At 37.9% G+C, this 11,295-nt stretch overlaps 1 protein-coding gene across 10 annotated transcripts in view; it reads right to left on the bottom strand.

Moving 5' to 3' along the window:
- Positions 1–1,688: 1,688 nt before the first annotated feature.
- Positions 1,689–11,295, bottom strand: part of LOC139708322 (uncharacterized) — a 127,506-nt gene continuing 117,899 nt past the window's right edge. For all 10 annotated transcript variants that reach the window (XM_071620277.1, XM_071620281.1, XM_071620278.1 and 7 more), the window contains 11 exons: positions 10,308–10,478; positions 9,724–9,971; positions 8,871–9,012; positions 8,411–8,446; positions 7,095–7,147; positions 6,390–6,500; positions 5,800–5,890; positions 4,016–4,230; positions 3,086–3,181; positions 2,359–2,410; positions 1,689–1,762 (listed from right to left, as the gene is read on the bottom strand). In XM_071620277.1, coding sequence (XP_071476378.1) covers positions 1,704–1,762; positions 2,359–2,410; positions 3,086–3,181; positions 4,016–4,230; positions 5,800–5,890; positions 6,390–6,500; positions 7,095–7,147; positions 8,411–8,446; positions 8,871–9,012; positions 9,724–9,971; positions 10,308–10,478 — 1,274 coding nt within the window. In that variant the 3' untranslated portion in view covers positions 1,689–1,703. The remainder of the gene's footprint in view (positions 1,763–2,358; positions 2,411–3,085; positions 3,182–4,015; positions 4,231–5,799; positions 5,891–6,389; positions 6,501–7,094; positions 7,148–8,410; positions 8,447–8,870; positions 9,013–9,723; positions 9,972–10,307; positions 10,479–11,295) is intronic.

Genomic DNA, 11,295 nt, shown 5'->3' with positions numbered 1-11,295 from the left:
CAATTAAAGACAAAAAAAAATGCTACCAGTTACGCCGAGGCAAATTTTCATTGGAAAATCAAGATCATGAAGATTATCATCAGCATAATCTAGTTTTACGATGTCAAAGTGATAAGTATAGGTAAGAAAAAGAGAAAAAAAGGGGGGGGGGAGAGAGGGAAGAAAACAATACCTGGAGTGGTTGTTGACGTCGTACAGTTTGCTGTGGGATAACAGACGATGCTGTTCGATGAGCACCGACATGTTTCGCACTCTTTGAGTGGATTTGACCAGCGCTCGTGGGCCTGTGAATGAAATAATACCAATTCATAAAGAAGCTACAATTCCGAAGAACGTTCCACACAAGCGTTAAGACATTGGGAAAAATCACTTTGCCGTTCTACGTATCAATGAATTCAGCGCTATTCACAATTATCATCATTGCTGTAATAGCAAAATAAAAGTAAAAATAGTAATGATATTTTCCTTTTTTATGATACCATTCAAATTTTTCTGAGGATTGATAGAAGTATGTCTCCAGAAATTTGTACATGATATTGTGCTAATTTTAACACATTTGCTGAAATCTCATAGGAACAAGATGTTCAGTTACAAGTGTCAAAGATATGTTTGGTACAGACGTCATGTAGAAATATAAAACACAGAAACAATTAAATGATTATTTGTCATAATCCACTCTCTGGTCAACTACGACAGAAGCACGCTAAAAATCTCCGACGCGAACGCTTCGACGACGGTTGAACAATGAAAACGGCTGTCTTGCGCGTGTGCAGAACACCTTTTATAGCCTACTAGTGTCGTCTCTAGCTTATCTTGCGCGTCGCAGATCCGAAGCTCGCTGGTATCTGTGCGCGTGGAAAGGTATTCCGCGGTTTACAAACATTCATAATTCTGTGCTTACCTCACGTCTTTCGCCACTGGCATCGAGGCAAGGACATTCCATTATGGGTACGCAGCGGGTGCCGTTATGCAGGGTTTCACCCTTTTTGCACTCGCAGCACGGAGAATCCTCGGAGAGGCTTTTAAGAATACACAAGCTCTGTTGCTTGATGTAATGACAGACGTGAGTTCTGCATCCTGATGTTGTCTCGCAGCTGGTGGCTTCCTCTGTAATATCACACGCTGGGGGGGGGGGGGGGGGGACAAAAATGCGAAAGGTCCAGTTGAAGTTGGTGACCAAATAAAAGAAAGTTTGTGATGCAAGAGGAGAATGTACCGTGAAGACTATGAACGAATGCTTGATCGTTAATGGCTAATGCAGATTTCATGTCAACCAAATGTGTGATCCGCTGAAAGCAAAAAGGTTGAACAGTATCTGTACATGCTTTCGTAATGCATAGGACTACATATTCTGACAAGTCCTGGGGCCCGTTGCATAAAAGTTACAATTATGGTAACTTTGCCATCCAATGGTAACTACCATGGCAACAGTACTCACCAACCAATCAAAATCAAGAATTCCATGGAAGTTACTATTGGATGGCAAAGTTACCATAATTGTAACTTTTTTTTTTTTTGCAACGGGCCCCTGGTGATGTGTATCGTCTAATTATTGGTAAAAATATGACGTTAAAGTATAGGTGATTTCGAAACTAGTGTTTAAAGTGAAGTCTTCATTCGTTGTCATCTGGCATATTGACATAATGATTATAAATAATGCCTTCGTGAAGTCTTCATTATTAAACGTTGGTACCTTAATGCTACTAGACTTTCCACTTACTAGGAGGTGGTGGAGGAGGCGTTGGGAGAGCCGTTGTTGGAGCTGTAAAAGGACACAAATAAAAAAAAAAATTGCACATTGTGCGAAATTGGCAAACAGTTCCAGCGTATCAACTAATTCGATGCGTTGAATCAAATGAGGACTACCAGCGACATTCGTTTTACAACGCGTTTATACGCAACAAGAAAAATGTACTTCATTCCGGTTAGGTCGATTTTTTTTTTTGGTTGGTTTTAAACTCTTTTCAGTAATAAATTACTAATTAAGAATATCTTAATCCTACCTAAACAATCACGGCGGTGTCTTAGAATGCAAAAATGGAAAGAACTCCTGTTTGATGTTTTTGTTAGTCATAGCATACACAATACCTTTTGAGATGAAGTAGCAAGCAAACAAACAAAAAACAAACAAACAAGACGTCATCTAACCCATCGTATCCACCCTTCTGCTCTGCACGGGCACTTAATTTCAATAACATTACATGCACATGTACATTGATTTATTTGTACAAATGTATATGAACGATGAATAGGAAAAACATGATAAGAAGTATCAATGACACTGCATTGTCCCCTTTCAATATTAGAAGCTTAGATGCACACCCCCAGATAAATTTGCGCAGATACGCGTATACTTACATGGAGCACAGTAACAGCATTCGTTGTTGTCGGGGTATATCAGCTCTTCGCCCTGTGGTAAATGATGGAAAATTATTTGTGACACCTTCAAAACTTAGGCTAAATATCCTCCCCCCCCCCCAAAAAAAAAAAAAAAAAAAGATGATCAGATAAGAATGCTAGGTAATACAAATTGCATAGTATTATAATACTTTTTTTTCGGTGGAGGGAAAGGGCTTGGAAATAATTTCTGTGAGACAGGCTTAATAGTTTTGAAATGTCCCGCATGCTGAAGCGTTATGTGACTCATGTATTTCTGCCTTCATTAAAGAGAAAAATCACTAAAACATGAACAAACTCGAGACTCGTTTGTTGTTTCATTACTGTTGGAAGAACTTAAAATCGCTGAAAATGTGGCAAAAAAAAGATGGTAATGACTGCACATCATGATCACTTCAAACATAATTCTGTATTGGCAGTTTAAAGGTGTCCCAGTGATTTTTTATCAATTTATCAAGCTGCTACACCGAGCAATCGGTAATCTGCAATAGGATAAGACGGCGTGCTATCATGCTGGTCTTCTGCACACATTTTCATGCGCCCATGCATATTTCTCAAAAGAGAAAGAGAGAAAGAATGAAAGAAAATAAAAGCTTGGACGGAACTCATTTCGGCGCGTGTGTTTGACTGCATTCTTGAACATACTTTCTAACCAATCCTTGTATAGTAAAGAGGTAGTCGTACTTACACTGCCACATGTTAAGTCACACACGGGTGTGCACTGCACCTCTCTATCTGGCTCGCATATGCAGTCATAACAAGAATCCTTCCACGTCTCACCGAGCTAGAAGCGACAATAAAGAGAGGAAATAATGTGTTTAGGTTTCTTGTTGATCATCTTCATCTGTATATATTTTGGAAAATTGGTTATGTGACATTGTCAACAGCAATAAGGTTTCGTAACAATTTCAATGCTGCAAGCCTCCCTGAGGAGCCTTTAAGGAGTTTTCGTCATAGAGACACGTTTATCCAGACATTTTGCATTTCTTAGTGACAGATACATGAAGTACGATCTATAGTCACTTTGCATCAACAAACTCAAGAGAATTGATCAAAGATGCTAAACGTACATTCTATCACCTCCCTGCTTCGATCGACCTGAAATAAGTTAACGCAGTCACAACTCAGCTAAATTATAATGCATAATTATAAAAAAAATATCAAAAACAGCTACTGCTGTACGTTCATGAATGTGCAAACATCTCGCCAGGGATCAATTTACTTTTGTAGATATTGTAAAATACATGTCCATACTCACTGTAAGAAGTATGTAGGACAAGCACAGAAAAAAAAAACCGAGTTACATTCATAATCATTGTCCTTTATACCTACACAATTGTGGATATTACAAAAGTACCAGACGATGATCTCCTTCATATCAAAAAGTGTTGTATTGCAATTAAATGGAAAAAGACTCGGACAGTGTCATACTGCCTTGAATCTATAGCCTTGTCTATTTGTATTAACCAGAATAATAATAATAATAAAAATGTGTGAAGAATATTTTTTAATGAATGAAATTGATTATCAATAGAGAACCATCTTGTTAGTTATGATGGTCTTTCAAGATTGTCTCCAACACTGGCAGCAAACAGAGGTAAAGTAAAGCAAAGGATACCTCGTAAACATTGCCATTGTACTCGCAGTCCGTCACGCAGCTCTCCTTTGTGACACAGTCGGTAGAATTGGCGTCAGCCAGAACCATGCCTTCCTGACAGAAACAACCCCTCTCGCATACTTGGACGCTAGAGGGCGACGCGCATGGTGTTTCGATATCATCGCACGTGCGATGGCAGTCGCAGTTTTCACGGTATACCATGGGGTAAAGACACGCTATATAGAAAAACATAAACAACAAGCAAAACACATAAGAAAGAGCTTTTGTAATTACGACAGGCTGGTCAGTTTCATTATAACTGCTAGTCAGTTTAATCCTCGAGCCAAACGAGATCTAACGAACACTATTTAGACATTCTCAGATATCACTATTTTCTCCCTCTAAACCTATTTGCAGGGTGACACGACTTTGCTCTTGCGACAATTGCTCCGGTCTTACTTTCTCCAGGGACTTAGGGTTAGGGCTGGGGTTGTGCTCGGATTTTCAGTTTGTTGTGAGGATTGAGATTTAAAGGATTAGGGCTATATTTGTGGGTGGGATTTATGTTTGGCTTAGCGTGCAGACATCTCATGGGAGCAATTGTCGCTGGAGCAAATGTCACGGAACCATTTGCAGGACTGTTGTTAATGAGTGTACGGAAACTCCACATAATGTTTCTGATGTATCTTTCCACTGATTCAGGTGAGTTTGTGCTCATAAGCATTACAACCATGCACTTTTGTATACGAAAACCCATTTATTCATGGGAGTCGTTCATTTGTAATGTATGCACCAACTCCCCCAGAGTCACGTCTCAACTTGACATCATCAGCCAGGTGTGCGTCCATTATGTCGCGCACAACGCCGTCACGTAATTGGCTGTCGCGTTCGGAAACACCTGTTTTTTTAGTTCAGTATCGATTAATAGATTGGAAAGCGTGAGTTCCGTTAGCCAATAACATGCTCTAAACCTAAAACAAACCTAAAACCTAAAACAAACACTGTTAGTCGAGTTCGGAAACACACGTTTTATAGTTTCCCATCGACCAATCAACTACAAAACGTCTTCTGTTAGCCAATCAGCTAACACTAAAAACCTCCCTATCACCTTGGGAAGAGAAGACACTTTTGTCCCTAGAGTTCTATACCCAAGGTACTCTGCATACGACAAGTTGCCTGACGTTGCACTATTACGCGATGTTGTGAAGTCCTAGCGGTGAGAGGTCCCAGTTTCCGTTCTCTGGTTTTAGGTACTTTTTAAATACACTCGCAGTCCGATTCACCGAGTAAGTTGATTTTCACTCGTCCGCTTTGTTCATTTCATCTTGTCCTGCTTTCCCATACATGTATTAGTGAAAACAAAATACTCGTCTTTTAGAAAGGATGACTTTTTTTCCAGTAACCAGTAAACGTGTTCACATTCCCATCAAGTTTCATTACTTCACGTTGTACTTTGATGCACTATAGTATAGTTGATTCATAGGTATTGAGGAGATTTATAACTTTCCATTTTCATTTTAGCGATGCGTATACGTTGTTCACGTTGTTAGAGGTGTATTTGTAACTGCTAGTAATCGTAGCATTGTTTTAGAATAAAAAGCAAGACATAAATTCAGGACATTGAGATAAACTCGCAGCCCTAAGAAGAGCCTTTCAAATACAAAAGAGACTAAAAGTCATTTGCAACCATGATGTCTACTCGTCTTCCGTATAAACCAGCATCTGTTCGACTGCATTTGCTTTCCTTTCTCAGAGAAAATGGCTCTGTCTTCTTAAAGGTTGAGCAACGTTTGTTGTTCACTTACGCTGTGTAGTTGCAGATTGTGTCGTCGGGACAGTTGTGGGTATTGCGCGGCACTGGCAGCAACCGTCCGCCGTATGTACCACAGTCTCTCCCTGTAAAGGAACATGATGAATATTGTACATTTAATCCTTTGTGTGCTTTAAGGGCTTATCGGTATGGAAAACTATATGCGTTGTACACACTTTCCTATGTCCCCGCATGATACAGAAAAGGTTCAACACGATGTACTCTCTTTTGGTGTTGTATATCTCAAAGTGAATCTAAAAACAGAGCAATATTTGAATTGACTGGAATGGAAGCAAAAGAACAAAATTCTGACTAACAGCTCGACAGATTAAGTGATTAAATGTCATGAATAAATGTTTTATGGAGCCGAGTTACGGTGATGAAGTCATTCTTCTCCCAAAACAGTACACAGTAGAACATACTGTGCCTCATTGCAATATTTACAACGGGATGCGGGAGTGATGCTAACAACTATGTTCTCAGGTGATTGTGGAGCACCAGTCAAAATAACAACGGTATATTAAAACGCTTACATCTTTAATCCTGTAAGCTGTGTATTTTGTGATTAATATTTCGCATACTTACCGTGCTACAATCTTCTGGATCAAGATTGCACGAGTCTGGGAAGCATTCTATGCCTTGTCCTACCATGCAAATGCATGTCTCACAATTGCCATAGGGGAAGGATTCACCACCCTGATAAGGAAAATATTAACAACATTATTTAGAAATGACATGTCTCGAATTTTCTAACACCAATACACGATTCTAGAGAACAGAACTGCTTATAGATTTCAATTTATGTACTATTGTCATTTCTATGATTATCAAATTTCGTTCTTCCCTTAATTAGTAAATCTTTTTTAGCACACATTCCTAATGTACCATCATTATGCAAAGTGAAAGAACCCAACTGGAACGTAATTGCTTACATTGCTTACTGTTTTGTGTCACATATACAACATCTCAAAATAAAGTGGAAATCCACATCTATGTTTTTCCCTTTGAGGTGTCTAATGAAATCATATATGGATAGAGGCTTTGCGATAAAGGCGCCGGGAAGTAATTTTACTTCATTATACTAAAAATATATTTCTGAGAAGATGACAAACAAGTTTCAAAATACATGTACATGAAAACGAAGACACATGCTTTAATTCACGAAACACGGAAGTAATTAATACTTGACGATTCGAGTGTATACTAATAATGTTGATAAAATAAATGTCATACAAAAACGTAAAAATCACCACGTTGATATATAAAAAAAAAAAAAACAATTTTCCTTACTTGGTAACTTTCTCCCGTGGGGGCAAAGTAACATATTGCTTGTGTCGTTGATTCTGAATAAGTAATGTGTAATGAAAAGAGTCACAACTTCAATAGCCAACCAAGTTCTTAAGAATTCTCGCTGCAGACATTCTCATTTTGTATGCATTAGAATGACGACTGAATTTTGCTACATATTTCAGATCTGAAAAAGATTACACGAGAGTAGTTAAATATGTTCAAGATATCCTGAAAAATGCCAATCTGATAAAGAGAGAGATATTTTGTTGTTGCTATTCTTCAAAAAGGTGTTGTCAATTTAATGAATTTCTCACAAATGTAAATGCCAGGCGTTGTACATTGCAACGCCTACTGTTTACAGTTGTGAGTGATTCTTTAATTGACGATACCTTTAACAACATCAAATAAAGTTTCTGTTTCTTTTTCATATATATATATATATATATATATATATTTTAACCAATTTTGCAAACGGAATCAACAATCATATAAGAACAAAAAAAGCTTAATACATATATGTATATATTTTTACCGGTGTCTTGTGGTGATACTGTCAATAAATAATACAAATAGCTATAGTAATAATGCAGCATCAAACGACAGATTTTTTTTTGACTTGATATGTTAAATTTGTACATAGCAACTTTCAAAGGTAATAATGCAAGAAGGGATTTAGATGTTTAAGAAAAGAAATAGCCACTTTGCTTTCTTTCATCTTGCTTTTCAATGGACAATCACGAAAGACCTTACAGACAATGTTTAGATTTCTGCAAAGGGATCAAACCTTAACAGTGGACAAGAAAATACCACAAAAATCAAATACCAGTACAGTGTATAACGTGGTATGTGTTGGGAGCGAGAAGAGGACACTACCTTGAATTCTTTGAACGTTACGGCCGTTTCCTTTCAGATTAATTTCAAATTCAGTATGTACAGAGAAGAACGGATGATTCTGAATATTTGTCAGACTGATCATCTTACACTTCAATTCTCTTTAATAATTAACTTGGGAGAAAGGGACATTTTTCCGTCGATTGCACCTTCACTGAATTGCATACGAAAAGGTTGTACAGGAGCATTTTACATATTATGATATGATAAAGAATGGAATAAGTTATTTTCCATTACTATCATTTTTTTTCTCAGTTCATAATAGCATGTAAGTGATTTTTTATCTTTTAGTAGTTTGTATTTTGAGAGAGAATAAATGGGTATATGGCAGTGATCATTACGAAAACTGTAAATCTTTCGCTTCCCGTCAAAATTTGTCCAATTGTGAAAATAGGATGAAAGAAATAAAAGTTTATGGTCATTACCAGGAGCTGTTGTAGATGGAGCAGTGGTTGTTACCGCTGTAATGTGTAGATACAAGGAACAATAAAGTATGAGTTTACTGGTCTACATTTTAACAACACAAATTAATGAATAAATTAATTTATAAGTGTATTAATCAATTTAAACAAAAATGCTATCTTTTTCATTTTACTCTCGTTTATTATGATAGTCATATTTTTTTTAAGAGTCATTGAGGTTTCTATTAAACATATAGCACTGGTCCCGAACTTGTGGTTGTTTTTGGTTTTTTTCTTTCTTTCTTTCTTTTTTGATTGGTGAATGTACATGGACGTAGTTGCTACATATGTTATACGTATGCATACTTCTATTGGTTTTAGCTAACGTATTATCTCAATACAGATTTACCTTACGATGAAGACTTAAAAGATTTGATTTAGAATACATGCAGTTTACACAATGTGTCATTCGAATTGCACTTACCCTCGCAGCCGTAGACCTTGATCTCATTTCCCAGATTAAGGGGAGCTCCAAATGTTGCTTGGATAGCTCGCACAGGCCCCAATGTGGATGGTAGCCAGATGTTTGTTGAAGCACTGTCACTCAAAGCGACTGTTACTTCGCCCTATGCATTGAATACCAAGGAAAATGAAATATCTAATGCCAAGAAAATGATATCAATATTTGTTTGTTTCATTTCCATGTGAGAAGATAGCTGGATAGCCCACAGTCAGCTGCAATAGCTGGTCTTGCATGGGGTTCAGTTGATGTACATGTAAGGTGAGACCACTTCACCTGATTAAATACCCTGCTCTTTGCGATGAATGAGTGAAGCGGGATCTTTTACGTGCATGAGTTGTGACTCTCTCACCCACGGGACCTCCATTTTATGTCCTATCTGAGAGACAGAGTGTTTTGTCTGTCACTAGAGGGGACTGCATGATTAAACACATGCTAAGTGGGACTCGGGAATGGAACCGGGGTCCTTAGGATCTGAGGCAGACGCGCTACCGGTTTAGCTAACTCACCGCCACGACATAACAAGCAAACATACACAACTAAGAATTCAATAGCTTCCAAATGCAACTTCATTTCAGGAATGGATAAAGAGAGAATCGAATACACTACAATAATGTGAGTAAGACTAGCAGACTTCTGATAATGCTTTGTCGGCGATGACATGACCAGATATTATTGAATGCTGTCAAACATAATGAAGGGTACGGACTGAACAGCATAGATCACTCTTCGTCATACATGTACACTAGAGGAGAGGAAGTCTGTTATTTATTTTTGGTCGTTAAAGCTTTGAAATACTTGTTTGTTGACGATTCACCTGAGTCTCTGAATCTCCTGATCCTGAACCGGAGAAGTCCCCAGATCCCGATCCCGAGTCTGCGTTTTCGGCAAGAACAGTAATCCATTCATCGCCTTCGGCGCGCTTGATGCTGAATACCACTGTAGTCGTTGTACTAGCGCTGATGGCAGGTAGCTTGATTCCAGCGATAGTAGTAGGCTGACTGAAGCTGGCTTCGTATGTCAAGAGACCCACTGCTTGCAATGGCTCCTGTGGCTCGTAGCATTCTGAAAGCAAAGGTTAAATAATGTGCATATTCAAACCTACCCGTGAAATCTATTTCTACACATTAGAACTCGTTCTACCGCACAGAAATGGAAATATCTTTCTGCATGAAAATGATAAACCTCAGATACATATTCAATTTTAAACTTTTGTACTACCTGTAGGTTACTCTTTTTGTCATACAAATATGTCTCTTATGTGTCTGGAAGCATTTTGAAAGAGCAAGTCAACTTGAAGTCTCAGACATTAGTTGTTGTTTTTCCCCAGATTAAAGTGTTCCACTGAGGTATAGACTCATCTAATGGGTCGGAATCGGAATGTTTTTTTTTTTTAATTACCTGGCGCTGTTGTTGGTTGTTCAGTTGCTGACGTGGTATATGTGACGGTGGTCTGAGTTGTAGTTGTTGCTCTACGTGGAGCAGTTGTTTCTTCTATTACCACCGTGGTTTGTTCAGTTCCAGGGATAGAAGTGGTTGTTCCTCGTGTACTAACCTTGGGACTAGTAATTTCTGTAAGATCAGAGACAGCATGTCTATTAAGTCCCAAGGTTCTTCACTAAAAGTATTGGAACAGGATTTCTACAGACAAATAGTGCGTAAAGGGATAAACGAAAGGTCTATATAGTTTTGGACCAATAACTCTACCTTTTTCTTGAACCTAAACACCTAAAGACTGAGTGACTGTCGTTATTTTTGTATAAAGTGCAATAAGGAAAGGAAATATTAAAACCAGTAACTGTTGAGTTGTCTTATATCTAAATACTTTGAAGACCATCAAATCAATGTTGTGATGGACATATTTGTCTAAACTTGTGTTTTTTTTTATTTTGTATAAAATTGATAACTGCCTTTCATTTCAGTTTTTGAGCTGGATCTGTAAAGAAGCAGTCACATTGCATTCGGTATTTTACCGGAAATACGACATACTGTAGCCTATACCTTTTCATGAAGACAGCTTTTGGATTGAGAAACAAAATTCAATCGCAATGTGGAACAAATTTGATTCTGAAATCGTATGTCTCGAAGTTTATTTTGGTTTATGTAGAGAAAGAACCATAGGAAGATGCGTGATACGTGTACTGTGCTCATGAGAGGAATTGATTTGAAATTGGCCTGTCCGACCGGAAAGCAAACATTATCATATTCTAAAAGGAGGATATAGTCTTGCGATGGACTCGAACACAACGATGATCATAGAATGGTTCAATGATGTTGGAGAAAAATCGTCTTCCATATTCAGATTGATGTATAGAAAAGTACAAATGTAGAAAGTAGATGATACTGATTATTCTGGTTGTATTCGCCATCCTGCTATTTTTCAATCGTA

This window comes from Diadema antillarum, unplaced genomic scaffold (genome assembly GCF_040938485.1).
Source record: "Diadema antillarum isolate AM-2024a unplaced genomic scaffold, OU_Dant_1.0 seq00001325_RagTag, whole genome shotgun sequence".
Taxonomy (NCBI): Eukaryota; Metazoa; Echinodermata; class Echinoidea; order Diadematoida; family Diadematidae; genus Diadema; species Diadema antillarum.
Note: the sequence above shows the minus strand (reverse complement) of the source record. Positions and strands in the feature narration are given on the sequence as shown.